Source organism: Pelophylax lessonae (genome assembly GCF_965119305.1).
Source record: "Pelophylax lessonae genome assembly, chromosome: 12".
NCBI lineage: Eukaryota > Metazoa > Chordata > Amphibia > Anura > Ranidae > Pelophylax > Pelophylax lessonae.
In genome coordinates this window covers 209,960,329-209,986,157 of record NC_138779.1, presented here as the reverse complement: position 1 = coordinate 209,986,157, position 25,829 = coordinate 209,960,329, and the positions used below count along the sequence as shown (strand labels likewise).

Genomic DNA, 25,829 nt, shown 5'->3' with positions numbered 1-25,829 from the left:
AGTGCACTGAGTCTGGGGGCGGGGAGGGGGGGGGGGGGTGAATGTCAGCTGGACGGCTCTTTGTAAGACAGTGGGCTAAAGTTCTGTCCTTCTTCCAGACAGATGAACTTCAATTAGGTTGGATCCTCACCCACCGAAGAACGGTAAGAATTTTGCAAACAATTTCTGATAAGACCACCAAGCTTTGACACTGATTGCTTAAGTTCTGGACTTTAGCATAAACCCTCAATCAGGGCTGCTGTTAAAAATCACGAGGGGCCCTGTGCAGCCCATCTGACAGGGCCCCCCTTCCCGAATTGCCCAGGCCAATTTTCACCTTTTAGCGTTGTCACATTTTGAATGACAATTGCACGGTCATGTGACACTGTACCCAAAGGAAATTTATATAATTTTGTTTACACAACTAGAACTTTCTTTTGGTGGTATTTGAACACCACTGGATTTTTTTATTTTTTGCTAAATAAACAAAAAATATGACTGAAATAAAAAAAAATGCATTTTTCTTCATTTCTGGGTAATAAAATTTCACAAATAAATAATTCTTCTTCAAAAATTTAGCCCAAAATGTATATTGCTACAATTCTTTGAAAATAACCCAAATCAGTGTATATTTTTTAGTCTGTAGGAAAGTCATAGAGTCCACAAACTATGGGATATATATCTGAAAATGTATTAATCCTGATGTATTGACGAATTTCTTGAGGCCCTAAAATGTCAGGATAGTACAAATGACCCATTTCTGGAAAGTAGTCGGTCTAGGGCAGGGGTCTCCAAACTATGGCCCTCCAGTTGTTCAGGAACTACAATTCCCATCATGCCTAGTCATGTCTGTGAATGTCAGTGTTTTACAATGCCTCATGAGATGTGTAGTTCCGCAACATCTGGAGGGCCATAGTTTGAAGATCTCTGGTCTAGGGTATTTAGTAAGAGACATGGCGAGTTTTTTGAAGTTGTAATTTGTTTTTGTCATAATTTTTTGGAAAATGAAGAAATAAAAAAAAAAATTAATTAGTTTTTTTTATACATACTGTTTCTGTTATACAAATTTTGCAAATAACATTTTTTCTTCATTAATTTAGCCCAAAATGTATTCTGCTATATTTCTTTGTTAGAAATAACCCAAATCAGTGTATCGTATTTAGTCTGTAGGCACTGGCGGCTGGTGCTCAAAATTTTGGGGGGTGGGGGGGCGCAAACAGAAAAATGTAATAGGCATTGCATTGCGGAAAAAAACGCTAGTGTGAAAGGGGCCTTCCGGAATCAAGGTATAGTGTGCCCTCTTTCAATGCAGAGAGACCAGCGTGCCCCCCTTTCAATGCAGAATGACCAGCGTGCCGCCTTTCAATGCAGAACGAACAGCGTGCCCCCTTTCAATGCAGAATGACCAGCATGCCCCCCTTTCAATGCAGAACGAACAGCGTGCCCCCTTTCAATGCAGAATGACCAGCCTGCCCCCTTTCAATGCAGAATGACCATTGTGCCCCCTTTCAATGCAGAATGTCCAGCGTGCCCCCTTTCAATGCAGAATGACCAGCGTGCCCCCTTTCAATGCAGAATGACCAGCGTGGGGGGTCAGAGTGCCCCTTTACACTGGTGTCCCCATCAGAGTGCCCCTTTACACTGGTGTCCCCATCAGAGTGCCCCTTTACATCGGTGTCCCCATCAGAGTGTCCCTTTACATCAGTGTCCCCATCAGAGTGCCCCTTTACATCAGTGTCCCCATCAGAGTGCCCCTTTACATCAATATTCCCATCAGAGTGACCCTTTACATCAATGTCCCCATCAGTGTGCCCCTTTACATCGGTGACCCCATCAGAGTGCCCCTTTACATCGGTGACCCCATCAGAGTGCCCCTTTACATCAGTGTCCCCATCAGAGTGCCCCTTTACACTGTTGTCCCCATCAGAGTGCCCCTTTACATCAGTGTCCCCATCAGAGTGCCCCTTTACACCAGTGTCCCCATCAGAGTGCCCCTTTACATCAATATTCCCATCAGAGTGACCCTTTACATCAATGTCCCCATCAGAGTGCCCCTTTACATCGGTGACCCCATCAGAGTGCCCCTTTACATCAGTGTCCCCATCAGAGTGCCCCTTTACACTGGTGTCCCCATAAGAGTGCCCCTTTACATCGGTGTCCCCATCAGAGTGCCCCTTTACATCGGTGTACCCATCAGAGCTCCCCTTTACATCAGTGTCCCCATCAGAGTGCCCATTTACATCAATGTCCCCATCAGAGTGCCCCTTTAAATCAATGTCCCCATCAAAGTGCCCCTTTACATCAGTGTCCCCATCAGAGTTCCCCCTTAACTGCCAGTTCGGGCATGAATTGGATCTCATAGGGGTGAACACCCATGCGATCCGATTCTGGTGCGGACCCAAAAAAAGGGTCCCGTGCGACTTTGGTCGGAATGCGATGCGAATTCAGACATACAATCCGTATCGCATCGCACAGACATCGCATGTGATTTGCAGTGCGGTGCGAACCATTGCGATGTCTAATGTCGTGAAATGTGATCCCGCTCTTAGACTTGTTTCCTCTCAGGGATTTTTGAGGAGGAGGAAGATGAAAGTGAAACTGTTACGCAGATTGCAATTCATTCCATTGGTTCATCTGTTGTTGGGGGATGGGTGATAGTGAGGCTCAGAAGTCAAGTGAAGGGGGATCTTAGAAGACGCAGTTCTGGGGACTCTGGATTTACATTGTAAGTACAAACAATCTGACTTTGGTGGAGTAACAATGTTTCAAGAAGTAACTCTTTCTTTCTTTTATTTGTTTTTTATTATTTAAAGATTTATCAAGAGGAAGGAGAATTGCGTAACAAAACTTACAGCGTATCACAGGACAGAGTGTAGAGAGTCGCCTTCATCCATTATAGTACATGAGTAACATGTAGTATATACTGAATTATATATATATATATATATATATATATATATATATACCGTATATACACATTATTATTATACAGAATTTATATAGCGCCAACAGTTTGCGCAGCGCTTTACAGTGTGGGGGAAGACAATACAGTTACAATACAATTCAATACAGGGGGAATCAGAGGGCCCTGCTCATTAGAGCTTACAATCTACATACACTATATTACCAAAAGTATTGGGACGCCTGCCTTTACACACACAAAAACTTTAACCACTTTAAGTCAGGAAGGATTTGCCCCCTTAATGACCAGGCCCTATTTTGCGATTCGGCACTGCGTTAATCTAACAGACAATTGCGCAGTCGTGCAAAGCTGTACCCAAATAAAATTGATGTCCTTTTTTTTCCCACACATAGAGCTTTCTTTTGATGGTATTTGATCACCTGTGCGATTTTTATTTTGTGCGCTATAAACAAAAAAATGAGTGACAATTTTGGAAAAAAAAAAACAATATTTTTTACATTCTGCTATATAACATTCTCAAAAAAAAAAAAAAAAATCCAAATTTTTAACATTTTAGGCCAATTTGTTTTCTGCTACATATTTTTGGTAAACAAAAATTGCAATAAGCGTACTTTGATTGGTTTGCACAAAAGTTATCGCATCTACTAACTACATGAAAGATTTATGTCATTTTTATTGTGTTTTTTTTTTTCTAGTAATGTCGGCAATCTGCGATTTTTTGCGGGACTGTGACATTGCGGGGGGACAGATCGGACCCCTAACTGACATTTTTGACACTTTTGGGGGTACCAGTGACATTACTACAGTAATCAGTGCTAAATAATTTGTACTGTTACTGTAATAATGACACTGGCAGGGAAGGGGTTAACACCAGGTGCGATCAAAGGGTTAAATGTGTGGCACCCCGTACACAGAATGAATGGCACCCCATTTCGAAATGAATGGCACCCCCATCCACAAAACAATTGGCAACCCAATTCCATATGAATGGCGTCCCCATTCACAGAACGAATGGTACCCCCATGCACAGAATGAATGGCACCACCATACACAGAATAGCTCCCCATGCACAGAACAAAAGGCACCCCCAGTCCAGAATGGATGGCAACCTCAATACAGAATGAACTTCACCTCCATGCACAGAATGAATGCCACCCCATATCCAAATGAATGGCACCCCCATACATAGAATGAATGGCACCCCATTTCCAAATGAATGGCACCCCCATAAACAGAATAGCTTCCCATGCACAGAACAAAAGGCACCCCCAGTCCAGAATGGATGGCAACCTCAATACAGAATGAACTTCACCCCCATGCACAGAATGAATGCCACCCCATTTCCAAATGAATGGCACCCCATACATAGAATGAATGGCACACCATTTCCAAATGAATGGCACTCCCGTACACATAATGAATGACACCCCATTTCAAAATGAATGACACCCCCATCTGCAAAATGAATGTCAACCCAATTCCATATGAATGGCACCCCCATGCACAGAATGAAAGTTACCCCCATGCACAGAAAGAATGGCACCCTATTTTCAAATGAATGGCACCCCCATATATAGAATGAATGGCACCCCATTTCCAAATGAATGGCACTCCTGTACACATAATGAATGGCACCCCCATCTACAAAATGAATGTCAACCCAATTCCATATGAATGGCACCCCCATGCACAGAATGAAAGTTACCCCCATGCACAGAAAGAATGGCACCCTATTTCCAAATGAATGGCACCCCCATACACAGAATGAATAGCTCCTGATGCACAGAAGGAAAGGTACCCCCATGCACAGAATGAAGGGCACCATATTTCCAAATAATTGGCACCTCCATGCACAGAATGAATAACATCCCATGCACAGGACAAAAGGCACCCCAGTTGAGAATGGATGGCACCCCCACGTAAAGAATGAAGGACAACCTTAATTTAGAATGAACAGCACAGAATGAATGCCACCCCATTTCAGACTGAAAGACACCTCTAATTCAGAATGAATGGCACACCTAACTCAGAAAAAATGGTACCCCCATGCACAGAATAAATGGCACCCCCAATTCAGAATGAATGACACCCTCATGACAAATGATGAATGACACCCTCATCAGAAGCACACAGTGCCTTGGGATGTAGTAATGCGCACAGTTATGTTCCTACAACATGATGATGCGAATAGTTCCTAACACTTAGCACAATACCTATGAGTGAGTGGGGGAGGGGGGGGGGCTGTACTCTCCTGTATATAGAGATATCCTATATAGACACACAAAAGGCTGATTGGTGATGGGCTAATAAATATCAAAAGAAGAACTCCTACTTCCATCTCAATCAGCTGTGCAACCTGGCACTTCTACATTCCTCAATCACAGGGGGGGTTGTATACAAGGTCAATGCAAAGCAGGGAGGGAGGAAGAGGCTAGTTATCTATGCGCTCCAACTCCTCCTCATGCCTTTGAGTGAAGGCCGGTCATAGAGAACACAGGATAGGGGGAGGAATGGCTCTGACACTACCATAGGATCCTTGGCTTGAGCAGAGGACTACTAAGGAAAAGAGAGAAAAGACTGAGCAGAGGTAAGCGGGGAAAATGCTGCAATGCATGCTCCCCCTGCAGTGATGCATGCTGCTGTTAAACACTGTAACAGTGCTGCCCTGATATGGGGCACTATTCTTGCTGCACATGTACAGGGCCAAGGGGTAGGCAGAAAAGGCAGCTGCCTTGGTCACTTCAGCGCAAAAACTGATGCTGCTGATTGAGTTTACGGCTCATGGTTTGGGGGGGGGGGGTGCAATTTTGCCTTCCGTGTCCTAGCACTGCATGTGGGTACCAACAGGTTGTCTGCTCCTCTTTACTGAAAACTTTCTTAGAACCCCCCAAACATTAAGTATTTTTTTAAGGCAGAGGCCCTAGAGAATAAATTAGTGGGTGTTGCATTTACATTTTACTATCCATAGGCAAGCTGAAGGCTGTTATCAATGCAACCTGGGCTTCCATAACACCTCAGCAGTGCCACAGGCTGATCGCCTCCATGCCATGCCCCATTGATGCAGCATATTGTGCAAAAGGAGCCCCGACCAAATATTGAGTGCATACTATACTGTACATGGACAGACTTTTTACTAAGTCAGCATTTCTGTATTAAACTTTTTTTTATTGGTTTTATGTAATATTCTAATTTTCTGAGATATTACATTTTGGGGTGTCACTCGCCGTAAGCCATAATCATTAACCTCCCTGGCGGTCTGATTATGTCAGGATTTCTGTGCTAAAAGCGGTACATTGTTTTGCATGGAAATCTGTTGTTTTATATTTTAAAACTCACCTTCCCCTGTGATCCCCCACCATCCTCCCACTGTCCTCCCCCGTCGTCCTCCCCCCGCCATCCTCCACCGCTGTCCTCCCCCGCCGTCCTCCCGCTGTCCTCCAGCCGTTCTCCCCCGCCATCCTCCTCCGTCCTCCCGCTGTCCCCCCCCTCCGTCCTCCCGCTGTCCTCCAGCCGTTCTCCCCCGCCATCCTCCTCCGTCCTCCCGCCGTCCTCCCCCTCCGTCCTCCCGCTGTCCTCCCCCTCCGTCCTCCCGCTGTCCTCCAGCCGTTCTCCCCCGCCATCCTCCTCCGTCCTCCCGCCGTCCTCCCCCTCCGTCCTCAGGCTGTCCTCCAGCCGTCCTCCCGCTGTCCTCCCCTCCGTCCTCCCGCTGTCTTTCAGCTGTCCTCCCCCTGCCGTCCTCCACCGCCGTCCCCCCGCTCTGTGCTCGGCAGATGCCAGCACTTGCCTTCCGGTTCCCTTCCCTGCAAGCGTTGCGACACAGGGGGGTGGAACCGGCGGCAAATTCAAAAATGTAAATACACCAAATGAGATGATAGAAAGCTGTGATCCCAACAGATTACACTGTATCATCCAATTTCACCACAGGATTTCACCTGGTGACTTTTCCAGTGCCCTGCCTGTGCTTTTCCAGTGCTTTGTGCCTGGAAAATAGAGAACGACCATGGCGTCCAAAAAGCATTATTTTTGCGCAAAAGCGCTTTTAGACGAACTGAAAAACAGCGACAGCGAAACGGAGTTACTTGAAGAACTGAGCGATAGCGATTGGTGGGAAAATTCGTCATCAGGTACGGAATGTAGACCAAAAGTGGGAGCAGGTATCTCAAAACCAGGTAACGGGTGCAGAAAATAGAAAAGAAGGAGGGAAGGAAGGCACGAAGCAGAACTTTCCCTTTTGGCTGGGTTTATATATATGCAAATTGGATGCATTTTGAAACCCATCTGATTCGCATAACATATGAACAGGCAGCCTTCTCAATGGTGCGGTTTTAAACAGGGTTCTTTTTTTTACGATTTTTGGGACAAGTTCAGGTAAAAATTTTCTCCTGAATTTCACCTGAACTGGTGAAAAGAAATGCGCCAGACTCCCACGCTGAAACCGTGGCCACAGAGGGCTCCTGATAGGGGGGGACCACCAATCCTCCTGTAGGGGGCCCGGGCACACAGGGGGGCCCCAACAGCACGAGGAATCGGTGCGGTCAGGCGGAGGGGCACCTACAGAAGGAAGCCCTGTGTGGCTCTCTGCAGCAGCTGAAAGCCAGTTTCTCCCCCTCCTGCCAGCTTTCAGCTGCTACAGGGAGAGACACAGACACAGGGCATTGTTCCTGTTATTGCTTCTCCACCCCCCCCCCCCCCACATCGCTGCAGGCTTCCGTGTCCAAAAAATAATAATTAAACATTTTATTTAACAATTTAAATAAATTGTAAAATAAAATTATTGTACACATTTTTAACATTTAAAAAAAATTATAATCTTTTTTTTAAATGTAAAAAAATAATTAAAAAGGGCCAATTTACACGGGTTCGCTGTTATGTTTGTGTCCGCTAATAATGATTTTAGTGTATTTTTTGTGATATTTTTGTATTTTTGTCTTGATATATTTGGGGGGGGGGGGGGGGGGCTGCCACGTAGGCTGTACGGGGCCCCGTGATTTCTAAAAGCAGCTCTCCGACCGAATATATGTAAACAGAGTCTTACGGTGAAGTTCGGCTTTACCAAGTTCCTACTAACTTTTGAAATACTTCTATGTTTCCTTTTATGGTAGCTAAACACGGAACTTCCTCTATAGCTGTCTATGGAGAGATTTGTGAGTTTCCGCAGGAAGAGAACGGAACCGTCCATGTGTGTCTGTCCTCGGTGCTAGCACTCCAGGTTACTAGATAGACTACAGAATAAGATTTTCCAAAGGGGGGATGGAGGAATCAGGGAAGGAATCAGGTGTGAACATCCATGCGATCCGATTCTGGTGCGGACCCAAAAAAAGGGTCCTGTGCGAGTTGTGTCCAAATGTGATGCAAATTCAGCCATACAATCTTAACTTCTTAACCTCCCTGGTGGTCTGATTATGTCAGGATTTCTGTGCTAAAATCGGTACATTGTTTTGCATGGAAATCTGTTGTTTTATATTTTAAAACTCACCTTTCCTGCGATCCCCTGCCGTCCTCCCCTGCCGTCCTTCCGCCGTCCTTCCGCCATCCTCCCCTGCCCTCCTCCTGCTGTCCTCCCCTGCCGTCCTTCCCTGCCGTCCTCCCCTGCCGTCTTCCTGCTGTCCTCCCCTGCCGTCCTCCTGCTGTCCTCCTGCTGTCCTCCCCTGCCGTCCTCCTGCTGTCCTCCTGCTGTCCTTCCCTGCCGTCCTCCCCTGCCCTCCTCCTGCTGTCCTCCCCTGCCATCCTCCCGCTCTGTGCTCAGCCGATGCCGGCACCTGTCTTCCAGTTCCCTTCCCTGCGAGCGTTGCGATGCAGGGGGTGGAACCGACGGCAATTTTAAAAATGTAAATACACCAAATGAGATGATAGAAAGCTGTGATCCTAACGGATTACACTGTATCATCCCATTTCACCACAGGATTTCACCTGGTGACTTTTTCCAGTGCCCTGCCTGTGCTTTTCCAGTGCTTTGTGCCTGGAAAATAGAGAACGACCATGGCGTCCAAAAAGCGTTCTTTTTGCGCAAAAGCGCTTTTAGACGAACTGGAAAACAGCGACAGCGAAACTGAGTTACTTGAAAAACTGAGCGATAGCGATTAGTGGGAAAATTCGTCATCAGGTACGGAAAGTGAGGACAGTGACGATTCTGATGTCTCTTTCTGGCACATCGCTTGTGGAATTTGGGAAATATATCAAATGATTCTTCAGAATTTCCATCGGTGCGATGTGCCAGAAAGAGGCATCAGAATTGTCGCTTTCCTTACTTTCCGTACCTGATCACAAATTTTCCCACGAATCGCTATCGCTCAGTTCTTCAAGTAACTCAGTTTCGCTGTCGCTGTTTTCCAGGTCATCTAAAAGCGCTTTTGCGAAAAAAGAATGCTTTTTGTATGCCATGGTAGTTCTCTATTTTCCAGGCACAAAGTACTGGAAAAGCACAGGCAGGGCACTGGAAAAGTCACCAGGTGAAATCCTGTGGTGAAATTGGATGATACAGTGTAATCCGTTAGGATCACAGCTTTGTATCATCTCATTTGGTGTATTTACATTTTTGAAATTGCCGCCGGTTCCACCCCGCTGTGTCGCAACGCTCATAGGGAAGAGAACCGGAAGACAGGTGCCGGCAGCCGAGCACAGAGCAGGGAGAAAGTGTGAGGACGGCGGGGAGGACGGCGGGGGATCGCAGGGAAGGTGAGTGTGATTCTGGGGTAATCCCAAATGTGGCTCGCGGTTACCGCTTTTGGTACTGAAAATTAACCCCGAGCCACACTTGGGAATACCGCCAGTGGGGTTAAGGCGGAAGTGAAGTCTGACGTTCTGGTATTCCAAAGCTATAGAGTGGAGTGGGGGCCATCTTGCCCTCACTCGACTTCCTGCCCAAGACCACAGGGGATCGGATCGTTTTCCCTGCTACCGACGGCTCCGAAGAAAACAACCAAAAAGCGGCGGGAGGAGGGCGCCGCCCATAAAGTGATCCTGTGGGGAATCCACCGCTGGGACCACTTTTATATGAAAGAAGACCGCCCGCCGTGTAAAAAAATGCCAGGGTTATGGTAGCTATCTGCTGCCATAACTCCGGTATTTAACGTCAAAGTAGCGGCGTAAATACACGGTGGGCGGTCCGGAAGACGCTGCGACTAAAGTTGCAAAGATTGGAATAGGTGCCATTGAAATAAATGGGCTGCCACTTGTCATCCAACTTCATGTGTCAAAAGTCTCAAAGCAAGCCACACTAGTGTGAACGGATCCTAAACGTCAAGATTGGGAATATCAGTTTTGGGTGGACTGCTTTAAATGTCTCTATTGACAGAAGTGTAAGTGATCAATATACCCGAATGTCTAACTGAATACGCTCCTCTACCTTATAGCAGCCCAAGGAAGAGAAAACATCAAGCATGGCGACTTTTTTTTGGATTCTCCCGATCTTTTTGGCTTTGGTACCATCTGGTGAGTGTTTTGTCTATCCCTGAGGAACATTGTATATTTTTTTTATTTTGTTTATTTTATTAAAAAAGTTACAGTATTCTAAATACAAAACAAACATCAAAGCCGACATCCAGGCAAATACAAATGAATGTAGCTCTGTACTTATTTATACATTCAGAGTCCATTCACACTTGTGCAACTCCAAAATCGTGCGATTTCCATTGTGACTTGATGCAACTTTGATACAACTCTGGAATTAAGTCCAAAGCCGCATACAAGTCACATGTATATCATGCAGGTGCGACTTGTGAGGGTTTACATTGAAGTCTATGGCCCTCAAGTCACAAAAAAGTTGGACCAAAGTAGTGCAGGAACTACTTTAAAGTTTCTGTGACTTTAAGTTGCACAGATATGAATGGCACTTATTGGGAAAAATGGTGTGCGACTTAGGGGTCCAAGGATCTAATGTTGCTAGCGGGGGGGGGGGAGCTCTATTGTTCCATGGGGTCTATTGTTGCTAGCTGCTGAGGGATCTATTGGTGTAGGGGGTATATAGTTGCTGGGGAAGATTTGTTGTTTCTGCAGGTGGTCTTATTTTGCTGGGGGGGGGGGGGGGGGATTGTTGCTGGGAGAGGTCTACTTTTGAGGGACCGGTCTATTGCTGCTGGCTGCTGGAGGGTCTATTGCTGCTGGCTGCTGGAGGGTCTATTGCTGCTGGCTGCTGGAGGGGTATTGATGCTGGCTGCTGGAGGGGATATTGCTGCTGGTTGCTGGAAGGGCTATTGATGCTGGCTGCTGGAGGGGATATTGCTGCTGGCTGCTGGAGGGGATATTGCTGCTGGAGGGGCTATTGATCCTGGCTGCTGGAGGGGATATTGCTGCTGGCTGCTGGAGGGGATATTGCTGCTGGCTGCTGGAGGGGCTATTGATCCTGGCTGCTGGAGGGGATATTGCTGCTGGCTGCTGGAGGGGATATTGCTGCTGTCTGCTGGAGGGGATATTGCTGCCGGCTGCTGGAGGGGCTATTGATCCTGGCTGCTGGAGGGGATATTGCTGCTGGCTGCTGGAGGGGATATTGCTGCTGGCTGCTGGAGGGGATGTTGCTGCTGGCTGCTGGAGGGGCTATTGATCCTGGCTGCTGGAGGGGATATTGCTGCTGGCTGCTGGAGGGGATATTGCTGCTGGCTGCTGGAGGAGATATTGCTGCTGGCTGCTGGAGGGGCTATTGATGCTGGCTGCTGGAGGGGATAGTGCTGCTGGCTGCTGGAGGGGATATTGTTGCTGGCTGCTGGAGGGGATATTGCTGCTAGCTGCTGGAGAGGATATTGCTGCTGGCTGCTGGAGGGGCTATTGATGCTGGCTGCTGGAGGGGATATTGATGCTGGCTGCTGGAGGGGATATTGCTGCTGGCTGCTGGAGGGGCTATTGCTGCTGGCTGCTGGAGGGGCTATTGCTGCTGGCTGCTGAAGGGGCTATTGATGCTGGCTGCTGGAGGGGCTATTGATGCTGGCTGGTGAGGGATCTATTGTTGCTGGCAGGGGTCTATTGTTTCTGGGGGAATCTATTGTTGCTTGAGGGATCTATTGTTGCTGGGGGATGATGATGCTCACAGGGGATCTATTGTTGCTGATGGAGGTCTATTGTTCTTGGTGGCATTAATACATTCCATACAAATTACTTAGCACCACAAAATGTTATTTGGGTCTGTATTCTCTAAAAGGGGTGGTACTGGAAGGTGGGTAGGGGGGGGGAACCAAGGGATGATATTCAGAGATGGGTAGGGGGCAGAGACAAGCAGTGACTCAGGGAGGGAAGTACCTGCACTTATTGCCTTAGAAAAAGGGTTGTAATGTATATATTGAAGCAGCATTAGGACATAGGACAAATCGCCTTGTCCATGTGTTTGGACTACGTTGGGCAACCCTGCCCAACACAGCCCAACAGGGCCGGTGCAAATAAGCCATAAATTAGTGTTTGATGTAAAATATAAACCTATTAAATTCAATAAATTAAAGTTTAACCCTTTACTAGCACTAATCTTCTTTTATTAACCCCTTCTTCACCTTCTTCCCTTAGCTTTTTTTTATGTTTTCATATTTAAACTTGAAAAAAAATGGATACATTTGTTTGGCAGAGCTATAATGAAAATATTTTATGCCAGAAATATGTATATTTCGGCATCTTCACCTTGGGCGCCATTTGAGCTTGTCCCGACACTGATTGGGCTAAATGATACCATCTTTGCTATGACCCATGTACAGACTGTCACTGATTTCTCTGACTTTAGGTTCCTCGCTGTCCTGTGCGATGTGTGGAACTACGCACAACACTTCATGCATCGGCCCCATCAAGACTTGCCTTCCCGGCTCTGCGTGTCTGGTTACTTACACCTCATATGAAGCAGGTGAGTTCCTCTTTAAGAACTGAAGGCGGAGCTAGACTCTGAATGCGTAGTTGGCAACAGAGATCCATAAATGAGTCTTCTCAGCCTTCTGTAATAAATGGAAAAAAAAGTTTGTTTACAGAAAATTCGTAAAATTGCCTTTGATATTCAAAGAATTCTTTAAAAAGTAAAATGTTCTCAGTTTTGCAAACCTGAGGGAAGTCCTCGGAGAGTCTTGCACATTATAAATGTTCCTCCAGAAAGGTTCCTATCGATTACCTATTCGGTCCCAGAACTCCCCCACCGCTCTTGTTTAACAGTAAAGCAGAACTCCACCCATAAATACGACTTTGCATCCTATGACTCCTCCCACCACCCATTACACAATTGGTGGGAGGGGGCTTTTCTTAATCATATTTTTTTTATTGTCACCTGGTCAGCTTCCTGCATCCATGCCTGGGGGACGATGACAGCGTGGGCTATAGGACCTGGCCATGAGACAGATCTTCATATTCATTCGTTATTGTCACACAAGTGGATGGGTCTTGTGGGCCTTTTTTTTTTTTAAGCCTATGAGAGCCTCTTGCTCTAGTCACATGGTTAAAAAAAAAAAAAAAAAGCCCCATTGAACTCTATACGTCCAGCGCCCCCAATACACCAGGCGCCACTGATCAGGAGTACAGGTAAAGCTGCAGACAAGACAGCAAGGAACAAGTGTGTCAGTCACCTTTATATAAGCCACGTATGGTGCCAAATTGTGACGCTATTGCATGCGTGCCTTCGCGTGCGCGCATGCGCATTGGCGAACGCAAGTTTGCCATTAACCACTTTTAAGACTGGAGGATTTTGCTGCTCAATGACCAGGCCACTTTTTTCAACTTGGCACTGTGTGACTTTAACTGACAATTGCATGGTCATGCAATCCTGTACCCAAACAAAATTTACATCCTTTTTTTCCCCAAAAACAGAGCTTTCTTTTGGTGGTATTTGATCACCTCTGCGCTTTTTATTTTTTGCGATATTAATAAAAAAGCAAAACTTTTGCAAAAAATTGACATTTTCTACTTTGACTGTTAAAAAATATATCCAATATATTCCATTTTTGTCATACATTTAGGCCAAAATGTATTTAGCTACATGTCTTTGACAAAAAAAAATTCTCAATGAGCGTATTTTTAAACGGGAATGAGTGAATTCGCACATGTGCGTTCTCGTACGCCCCCCGGGATGTCACCGTGCGTTCCTTACACTTTCTATGTCTGGAGCCTGCCTCCCAGAAGTGAGTGGATCCATTGAACTCTGACCCTACATTTCCAAAATAAGTAAGTTTTCTCATTTTTGGCATGGGCTGCAGCGGCACCATGTTCCAGTATGCATTCTAGTGGCAACTGTGGACAGACTAATCTGGTTGAATTTTTTTCACTATATTCATACCTCCCAACTGTCCCTGAGTCGCCGGGACCGTCCTGGAAAATGGTTCATGTCCCGGAGTCCTGGAATACCCGAAAAATATTGTTTTTGTTTATAGCGCAAAAAATTTAATAAAACTGTAGAGGTGATCAAATACCACCAAACGAAAACTTCATTTGTGGGGGAAAAAAAAGACATTGATTTTATTTGGGTACAGCGTCGCACAACCGCGCAATTGTCAGTTGAAGTAACACAGTGCCGTATCGCAAAAAATGGTCTGGTCAAGAAGGGGGGGGGGTAATAACATCCAGAGCTGAAGTGGTTAACTGGTCCTTTTTTCACATATAAATTGGACTGTAATTATACACAGAAATTTGGTTATTGAAAGAGACTCACAATCAATTTATGTGATCACTGTTTGGTTTTGCATTTTAATTGAGCGCGGTCTATTAACCCTTTTTTTTTTTTTTCTTGTGCATCATGGAGCGTATTCAGTGCTTTTTTGACGTGCTGCTCATGTATTTATTTATTTACCTATTTATTCATTTGTTTAATTATTCACTTATTGATTCACATATTCACCTCAATATTCCTTGATGAATTTTAATAACACATTTATTAAGGTATGAAATTAAGTAATTATTTACGGCTAATTACTCATAGGTGAGTGTATTGCATCAGCACTTTTCTTCACTAATTATCCTATGCGCAGGTGCATTAGTGAATAGCGCAAATTTTTCTATCCACTGGCCCTTCGTTGGAAAAGTTTGGAGACCCCGGCATTAGGTCAACCAGAAAAAAAGTTCAAAGCTAAACTAAAAAGAAAAATGGCTGAAGTGAGGCTGCAGATCCTCCTGGAAATCCTGTACAGTATAATGAACAATTGTCTGAACTTCTTTTTAATCCCGAATGTAACAGAATGTTCCGATTTCAGGAGACGCCACCTGGGCTCTGTACACCCTGACCTGTGGTGCTCAGAAGATGTGCGGAATAACTGGCACTGGCAGCCGTCCCGGTGATGGGAGGGTAAGAATGGCTACTTCCTGCTGCACCACCGACAACTGCGTCCCACCTTTACCCACCTGTAAGTCATTCCCTTCTTATATTTTCCAAAAAAGCTTTATTGAAGAATGAGTATTGAAGAATTATAAAAAATTCCCTTCTATATAGTACTTTAAAGCTGAAGTTTCATCCACTGATATAATACTATATTATTATTATATATTATATATTATAATATATTATTTTATTATTATATATTATATATTATTATTATTATATATTATAAAATATTGTTATATATTCTCTGGTCTCCCCTCCCCCCCAATAGCAACATGCTAATGAAATTTGTATATAAAACCTTCCATAAATTGATAAATCACTTAAGGACCAGGCCTATTTCTGACACTTTTTGTTAAAGTAAAATCAGTATTTTTTGCTAGAAAATTACTTAGAACCCCCAAACCCCCAAACATTATATATATATATATATATATATATATATATATATATATATATATATATATATATATATATATATATATATGTGTGTATATATATATATGTGTGTGTATATATATATATATATATATATATATATATATATATATATATATATATATATATATATATCTTTATATTATGTTCAGAAGATTTGCGAAATAACTGGCACTGGCAGCCGTCCCGGTGATGGGAGGGTAAGAATGGCTACTTCCTGCTGCACCACCGACAACTGCGTCCCACCTTTACCCACCTGTAAGTCATTCCCTTCTTTCTTTTTTTTTTTCCAAAAAAAAGCTTTATTGAAGAATGAGTATTGAAGAATTATAAAAAAATTCCCTTCTATATGGTACTTTAAAGCTGAAGTTTCATCCACTGATATAATAAAATATTATTATTATATATTATAATATATTATTATATATTATTATTATTATATATTATTATTATATATTATTATTATTATATATTATTATTATATATTATTATTATTATATATTATAATATATTATCATATATTATTATTATTATAATATATTATTATATATTATTATTATTATATATTGTATATTATTATTATATATTATAAAATATTATTATATATTTTCTGGTCTCCCCTCCCCCCCACAACAGCAACATTTGTATATAAAAACCCTCCATAAATTGATAAATCGCTTAACCACTTGCCGACTGCTCACAGTATATTTACTGCGGCAGTCGGCCCCGGCCAGGTAGAGTGACGTAGGTCTACGTCGCTCGCCTGTCACTCCTTCTAGAGCCAATAGCGGGCGAGCGCGCGCTCGCCGAGGCACGCGCGCGCCTCGGCTCGTTCACGGAGGAGTGCGGGAGTGTGACTGGTGGACCCGATGTCCGCCGGTCACACTACGATCGCCGGTACAGCTAGAGAAAGACAGAGCGGCTTGTGTAAACAAGCCGCCTGTCAGTTCTCCCTGTGTAAAAATGAAGATCAGACGGTTCTACTATGTAGAACCGTTGATCTTTGTTTTTACACCAATAGCAATGTCCCACTACAGTTAGAAGCACGCCCCTTGGACACACTTAACCCCTCCCTGTCCAATACAGTTAACCCCTTCCCTGCCAGTGTCATTTTTGCAGTAACAGTGCATATATATAGCACTGATTACTGCAGTAATGTCACTGATACCCCCAAAAGTATCAAAAATGTCAGTCAAGGGTCCGATCTGTCCGCCGCAATGTCGCAGTACCGCAAAAAAAAATCGCAGATCGCCGCCATTACTCGTTAAAAAAAAAAACACCAAAAATGACAAAAATCTTTCCCTTTGTTAGTAAACGCGATAACTTTTGCGCAAACCAATCAAAATACGCTTTTTGCTATTTTTTTTACCAAACATAGGTAGCGTAAAACAAATTGGCCGAAAATGTTAAAAAATTTTGATTTTTACATTTTTTTTGGGGGGGAATTTCATATAAAAAAAAGTGAAAAATATTGTTATTTTTGCAAAAATTACGCTCTTTTTTTGTTTATAGCGCGTGATCAAAAAATCGCACAGGTGATCAAATACCACCAAAAGAAAGCTCTGTTTGTGGAAAAAAAAGGACGTGAAATTCGTTTAGGTACAGCGTCGCACGTCCGCGCAATTGTCCGTTAAAGTCACGCAGTAAAAAATCGCAAAAAACCCCCTGGTCTTTTAGCAGGAAAATCCTCCGGTGGTAAAGTGGTTAAGGACCAGGCCTATTTCTGACACTTGTTGTTTAGGTAAAATCAGTATTTTTTGCTAGAAAATTACTGAGAACCCCCAAAATTATATATATATATATATATATATATATATATGGTATATATACTGTGTATATATATATATATATATGTGTGTGTGTGTCTATATATATATATATTATTTTTTATTTAATTTTTTTTGGTAGAGACCCTAGAGAATAAAATGGGGGGTGTTGCAATATTTAATGTTACACAGTGTTTGCTCAGCAGTTTTTCAAACGCAATTGTTTTTTTGGAAAAAAAAAAAACACTTTAACTACTTGCCGACCGCCCGCCGCAGATATACTGCAGCAGGCTGGTTCGGCTGCGCGAACAGCCGTACCTGTACGGTTCATGGGAGCGCCCCCATTAGCCAGCGGGGGGAATGCCGCCGGCATCCGCGAACGCTCCCCGTGGAGAGAGAACAGTAGTCTGCTGTCGTAAACGCAACAGACCGTTGTTCTCTCAGGAATCAACACAGAGCGCCTGTGATCCTCCTATTTAAGATCACAGGTCTCTGTATTGATTTCACATGTTCCACCCCCTCACAGATAGAAAGCAACCCCTAGGCATACATTTAACCCTTTGATTGCCACTGAGTTAATGCCTTCCCTGCCAGTGTCATTATTACAGTAACAGTGCATATTTATAGCACTGATTACTGTAGTAATGTCACTGGTGCCCCCAAAAGTGTCAAAAAGGTCAGTTAGGGGTACAATCTGTCCACCCCAATGTCGCAATCCCGCTAAAAATCGCAGAACACCGCCATTACTAGTAAAAAAAAATAATATATAAAGTAATTCCCTTACCGGAACATTAGAATCCCGGTTAAGGAAGGTCAAACAGGCATGGATCACAGGAATCACAAATAAAGCGGTATCCCCACAGATATCTGGCACCAGGTCCGTCACGATAACTTCATCATTGATAATAGGTCATCAAACATTCATACTTCATAGACTCCTTGTCATAATTGGTAAAGGTGCCCCTTTTTGTTATTCTGAAGAAATAGCGATTTGGCACATGGACACAGAAAAACAAATCGCTATTTCTTCAGAATAACAAAATGGGCACCTTTACCTATTATGACAAGGAGTCTATGAAGTATGAATGTTTGATGACCTATTATCAATGATGAAGTTATCGTGACGGACCTGGTGCCAGATATCTGTGGGGAAACCGCTTTATTTGTGATTCCTGTGATCAATGCCTGTTTGACCTTCCTTAACCGGGGGTCTAATGTTCCGGTAAGGGAATTACTTTATATGAGCACGTAGTTCCTCCAGGATTGGTGATCTCAACTCTATGGTGTCGGAACTTCTTTTCATTCATTTCTGACACTTAGCACCCGGCCTCACGGACTTTATACGGACTTTGTTTAGTCTTTTTACTTCTCTTGCATTTATTTGTTTATGAAGTGTGTGGCGCTGTACAACCTTTTACAACAATTTTTTCTGGTCTGATATTACCTATGTACCGGCAGCCTTTTGTGCACTAATGGCGCTTTTCCACTGCATGGAACCGTACCGGTTCGGCACGCTTTTGTGCTTTTCCACTGCTGGTACCGCATGGTATAGGGTCGGAACGGTTTGGTACGGTACGGTATAGGTTTGCTTTTCCACTGCATGGAACCGAACGGTACGGTACGGCTCTGAAAAAACAGTACCTACTCGATTGTGGTTCCAACAGGTACCAAACTGGTACCATATCCCACAATCCTTTGCATGCAGTCACTACTAGCCACTGATTGGTCAGAGAATCCCACCCACCCCGTTGTTATCCCACCCACTTAACTTTAGTACTACTTTAGTGGAAAAGCAAACCTATACCGTACCGAACCGTTCCGACACTATACCGTGCGGTACCAGCAGTGGAAAAGCAAACCGGGCCAAGCAGGACCGAGTAGAGCCGAGCCGGTACTAGCCGGTACTTGCAGTGGAAAAGTGCCATAATCGTGGCTATCTCCCCCCCCCCCTTTTGTTTTCACATCATTCAATGCCTGTTTTGACCGCTCTGTGAAAGGAGGGTCATTTCCTCTAGTAAGCAGCCATGAGTGTTAACACAGGGTGCAATTAAAGCGGAGTTCCGGGCACAAAATCGACCTAATCGATTTTGTGCCCATCCGCTTGGTCTCCTTCACCTGAAAAGGAATTGGATAGTTAGGTATATTTTTTTTTTTACTCACCTTGTAATTGTAGATAGAAAATACTCACCTATTCTCCACTTCCTCCCTCTGTGCCGCGGCCCGCGCCGTCACTTCCTCTTTGCGATGATTCCTGGGAGCTGAACGTCATCGCTCCCAGGAATCAATGCGACGGCACCGGACCCGCTCGTCACTTCCGGGGCGACGCTGCATTCCCCTGCTAAACAGCTTCTGGGCATGCCCAGAAGCTGTGGAGGAATGCGGCGCCGCACCGGAAGTGACGAGAGGGGCCGGTGCAGGCGCATTCTGGGAGAAGAAGACACGGAAGAAGACGCAGAAGAGGACCGCGCCGGCTTCAGCTGCCCACAAGAGAGATGGCAACGCTGTAGAAGAAATTTTATAAGTGAGTATTTCTTCTTGCAGGTAAGTGCGAACCGGGACAGATCAGAGGCTAGCCATTGTGGAATGTACTAGCCCTGACTGTCCCGGGGGTATGTCTATTGAAAAAACGTTTTTGTGCCCGGAACTCCGCTTTAAGATTTCCTACTGTGCACGGGTGATTGGCTGACCGGGATCTGGTCTTTTCCTCCTTTTTCAGCTTTGTCAACAAGACTGTCATTTGGACTTCATTGTTTTGAGATTATATGATTTATCATGATCATATTTGCATACATTTGGCGCAGCTCTTTACCTATTTTATATTTTACTTCATGGGATTTTGATCTTCCTGTAGAGCTGCTTTCTTATTTGCATATGTAAATTTTTTTTATATGCTGTGTTGAATTTATGTCTGGAGCGCAAATATCTTTTGTTTTTATATTTATATATTTATTATTATTTTTTCAGTTTCTGGTGACATTCTGTCTTTGTTCTTTCTATCTCTCTTAGTGCCGGAGGTCAGCTCGGTATGGAATGGTTTGGTGTGTCCATCCTGCGTGGATCCCAAATCCACCTCCTGTTCTGCTACTAAGACCATGCAATGCAAAGGCAATGAGACCATGTGCACTACGGAGACTACTAAAGTATCAGGTATAGGTCACACATCCAAAACTTCTTTTCTCTTTGTCGCTTGGGGCCTCTTTTTGTTGATACAGTGCATCCTGAAAGTATTCAAAGTGCTTCATTTTTTCCACATTTTGTTATATTACAGCCTTTTTCCAAAATGGATTAAATTCATAATTTTCCTCCAAAATTCTACAAATAATCACCCATAATGACAACGTGAAAGAAGTTTGTTTCAAATCTTTGCTAATTTATTAAAAAAAAAAAAAAATTAAAATATCCCATGTACATAAGTATTCACGGCCTTTACCATGATACTCAAAATTGAGCTCAGGTGCATCCTGTTTCTACTGATCATCCTTGAGATGTTTCTATAACTTGATTGGAGACCACCTGTGGTAAGTTCCCTTGATTGGACATGATTTGGAAAGGCACACACCTATATAAGGTCCCAAAGTTAACAGTGCATGTCAGAGCACAAACCAAGCCATGAAGTTCAAGGACTTGTCTGTAGACCTCCGAGACAGGATTGTATGGAGGCACAGATCTGGGGAAGGGTACCGAAAAATGTCTGCAACATTTAAGGTCCCAATGAGCACAGTGGCCTCCATCATCCATAAATGAAATAATTTTGGAACCACAAGGACTCTTCCTAGAGCGGGCCGCCAGGCCAAACTAAAGGATCAGGGGAGAGAGGTGACCAAGAACCCGATGGTCACTGACAGAGCTCCAGCATTTCTCTGTGTAGAGAGGAGAACCTTCCAGAAGAACAACCATCTCTGCAGCACTCCACCAATCAGGCCTGTATAGTAGAGTGGCCAGACGGAAGCCACTCCTCAGTAAAAGGCACACGATAGCCCATCTGGAGTTTGCCAAAAGGCACCTGAAGGACTCCCAGACCATGAGAAACAAAATTCTCTGGTCTGATGAAATGAAGATTAAACTCTTTGGCCTGAATGGCAAGCGTCAGGTTTGGAAAACACCAGACACCACTCATCACCTGGCAAATACCATCACTACAGTGAAGCATGGTGGTGACAGCATCATGCTGTGGGGATGTTTTAATGGGAGACTAGCCAGGATCAAGGGTCAGGTCTGGAGAACACCAGACACCGCTCATCACCTGGCAAATACCATCACTACAGTGAAGCATGGTGGTGGCAGCATCATTCTGTGGGGATTTTTTTCAGCGGCAGGAACTGCGAGACTAGTCAGGATCGAGGGAAAGATGAATGCAGCAATGTACAGAGACATGCTTGATGAAAACCTGCTCCAGAGCGCTCTGGACCTCAGACTGAGGTGAAGGTTCATCTTTCAACAGGACAACGACCCTAAGCGCACAGCCAAGATAACAAAGGAATGGCTATGGGACAACTCTGTGAATGTCCCTGAGTGGTCCAGCCAGAGCCCAGGCTTGAACCCGATGGAACATTCCTGGAAAGATGTGAAAATGGCTGTGCACCGACGCTCCCCATCCAACCTGATGGAGCTTGAGAGGTCCTGCAAAGAGGAATGGGAGAAACTGGCCAAAAATAGGTGTGTCAAGCTTGTAGCATCATACTCAAAAAGACTTGAGGCTGTAATTGGTGTCAAAGGAGCTTCACCAAAGCAAAGGCTGTGATACTTGTGTATATGGGATTTTTTATTTTTTTATTTTTAATAAATTTGCAAAGATTTAAAAAAAAACTATTTTCACGTTGTCCTTATGGGGTATTGTAGAATTTTGGGGGAAAAAAATAAATTAATCCATTTTGGAATAAGGCTGTAACATAACAAAATGTAGAAAAAGTGAAGCGCTGTGAATACTTTTCGGATGCGCTGTATGCTCACCTTTTTCCTGTCTGTTCAGAGTGGTCACATGAAATGCAGGGTCCTCTACAGTCCTTTTTTCAGTGGTGACGCTCCATGATGTAGAGCGCAATGCTGACATGATAACATCAGTACTGCTTTCTACATCAATACACTGTGAATGGAGGGTGCTTTGTTGGTGTCCACTCTGGGGACGGAGCTATGGAACCCTACATTTATGGTCATCCCAGTATAACAGCTTCCCTCTCAAGACGTCATATGATGTCCACCCATAATGTGGTAAAATAAAGGTAAACTGGAACTTCCCTCTCCCAAACAATATTGTCTATGCTTAATACTAGCAATAGTAAATAAATAGGAAATTATATCATATGTACTTGTGTTAAAAAAAATTTCTTTTTTACATTTCTTCAGTCACTTCCTGGTTTCTTGCCTAGGCAATTCATGTCACACACCCCAGGAGTCTTCAGGAGGGGAGGAGGGGTTTTCTCAGCTAAGCATACTCCCTTGCATGAATGCTTGAGCTAAGGGTGGATGGATTCCAGGAAGTAAATGCTATATGAATCATTTGCCCTTACTCAAGATGGCCACGGCCAGAAATGCTAGGAGGGCTGTTTTCAAAGTGATTTCTCAACAAAATAAAGCATACAGAGATGGAGGGATGGGGGAGTTTGCTTTAAATGTTTAAAATTAATGACATTGTTTTTGGTTTGTGGTGCTCAGATACAGTGAAGAAGAAAACAAATTATATATATATATATATATATATATATATATATATTATATCTTTACTGATGATATCTTTACTTATATGGACTGGGTAATGTGTTAGGATCTATACTGGTATGGGCTGGGTAATGTGTTAGGAACTATACTGGTATGGACTGGGTAATGTGTTAGGATCTATACTGGTATGGAATGCGTAATGTGTTGGGATCTATACTGGTATGGACTGGGTAATGTGTTAGGATCTATACTGGTATGGGCTGGGTATGGTGTTAGGATCTATACTGGTATGGACTGGGTAATGTGTTAGGATCTATACTGGTATGGACTGGGTAATGTGTTAGGATCTATACTGGTATGGACTGGGTAATGTGTTAGGATCTATACTGGAATGGGCTGGGTAATGTGTTAGGATCTATACTGGTATGGACTGGGTAATGTGTTAGGATCTATACTGGTTTGGATTGGGTAATGTGTTAGGATCTATACTGGTATGGACTGAGTATGGTGTTAGGATCTATACTGGTATGGACTGGGTAATGTGTTAAGATCTATACTGGTATGGACTGGGTAATGTGTTAGGATCTATACTGGTATGGACTGGGTAATGGGTTAGGATCTATACTGGTATGGACTGGGTAATGGGTTAGGATCTATACTGGTATGGACTGGGTAATGTGTTAGGATCTATACTGGTATGGACTGGGTAATGAGTTAGGATCTATACTGGTATGGACTGGGTAATGTGTGAGGATCTATACTGGTATGGACTGGGTAATGTGTTAGGATCTATACTGGTATGGACTGGGTAATGTGTTAGAAAGGAAAGGATGCCACATCTTTTGATGGAAATGAAAATTATTACCCTACAGAGGGCTGAATTCAAAGTCACCCCAAAAATTTAAGTAAAAAAAATGATGCAGCAGGCAAGTCCATTTTCCTGAAATTTCATTGCAGCAACTCAAAATGGTTCTCAGTAGTTTGTATGGCCCCTGCGTGCTTGTATGCATGCCTGACAACATAGGGGCATGCTCCTAATGAGACCATAGATGGTGTCCTGGGGTATTTCCTCCCTGATCTGGACCGGGGCATCACGGAGCTCCTGAATAGACTGAGGTGCAACCTGGCATCATCGGATGGACCGAAACATAATGTCACAGAGGTGTTCTATTGGATCAGGCGAGCGTGGGGGCCATTCAATGGTATCAATTCCTTCATCCTCCAGGAATTGGCTGCATACTCTCACCACATAAGGCCGGACATTGTCGTGCACCAGGAGGAACCCAGGACCCACTGCACCAGCGTAGGGTCTGACAATGGGTCCAAGGATTTCATCCCAATACCTAATGGCAGTCAGGGTGCCGTTGTCTATTCTGTAGAGGTCTGTGCGTTCCTCCATGGATATGCCTCCCCAGACCATCACTGACCCACCACCTAACCAGCCATGCTGAACGATGTTACAGGCAGCATAACGTTCTCCACAACTTCTCCAGACCCTTTCACGTCTGTCACATGTGCTCAGGTTGATCCTGCTCTCATCTGTGAAAAGCACAGGGCACCAGTGGTGGAGCTGCCAATTCTGGTGTTCAATGGAAAATGCCAATCAAGCTTCATGGTGCCGGGCAGTGAGTACAGGGCCCAATAGAGGACATCAGGCTCTCTGATCACCCTCCTTAAGGTCTGTTTCTGATTGTTTGGTCAGAGACATTCACACCAGTGGCCTGCTGGAGGTCATTTTGTAGGGCTCATCCTGTTCCTCCTTGCACTAAGGAGCAGATATCGGTCCTGCTGATGGGTTAAGGACCTTCTACGTCCCTGTCCATCTCTCCTAGAGTAACTGTCTGTCTCCTGGAATCTCCTCCATGCTCCTGAGACTGTGCTGGGAGACACAGCAAACCTTCTGGCAATGGCATGTATTTAGGTGCCATCCTGGAGGAGTTGGACTGCCTGTGCAACCTCTATAGGGTCCAGGTATCTCCTCATGCTACCAGTAGTGACACTGACCCTAGACAAATGCAAAACTAGTGACAAACAGTCAGAAAAGATGAGTAGGGGGGAAAAAATGTCGGTGGCTTCAACCTATAAAACCATTCCTATTTTGGAGGTTGTCTCATTGTTGTCCATCTAGGGCCCTTGTTAATTTCAATAACACCAAAGCAGCTGAAACTGATAAACAACCCCTTCTGCTACTTAACTGACCAGATCAATATTCCAGGAGTTTAATTGACTTACATAGTTACATAGTTAGTGAGGTTGAAAAAAGACATCAGTCCATCCAGTTCAACCTATGATGTGTGTTTGACTTGATGCTATACTGCTATGCTAAGTGTTCCTTTAATTTTTTTCCGGTATATATATATATATATATATATATATATATATATATATATATATATATATATATATATATATCTATTATAAAATAATAATATTTAATTTCAAGATTTTAAACTTTAATTTAAAATATTAAAACATTGATTTAAATATTTATGTAAAGATTTAGATAGAATTTTAATGTTGTTCCCATTTAAGATCTTATCTTTTAAAATTTTTAACATTTTCTTTCTGTTGTCATTTTTTTTTCAAGCCGTATCAGTATCAACATCTGTTCGTGGTTGTGCCACACAATCCATGTGTGACGTCTTCAGCCGCACTTCTGACGGAGAATCTGAAGGATTTACCTATACCTGCACTAGTGGGAACATAAGTCTCAAAAGAAGCTTCTAAGAGCCGACAAGAAATCTGACTTTTTTACTGCTGTTATCGTTCCGTTAAAATGTCTATTCATTAGATACAATAACCCAAA

General features: G+C 43.7%; 1 protein-coding gene across 1 annotated transcript; it reads left to right on the top strand.

The window, feature by feature from the left end:
- The first annotated feature begins 29 nt into the window (after positions 1–29).
- Positions 30–25,829, top strand: LOC309568264 (phospholipase A2 inhibitor and Ly6/PLAUR domain-containing protein-like). The gene is made up of 6 exons (XM_082273932.1): positions 30–143; positions 10,255–10,333; positions 12,600–12,716; positions 15,040–15,189; positions 20,375–20,515; positions 25,611–25,829. Exons 1-6 carry the CDS (start codon positions 42–44, stop codon positions 25,748–25,750), a joined length of 729 nt encoding a protein of 242 aa, XP_082130058.1. The 5' UTR covers positions 30–41; the 3' UTR covers positions 25,751–25,829.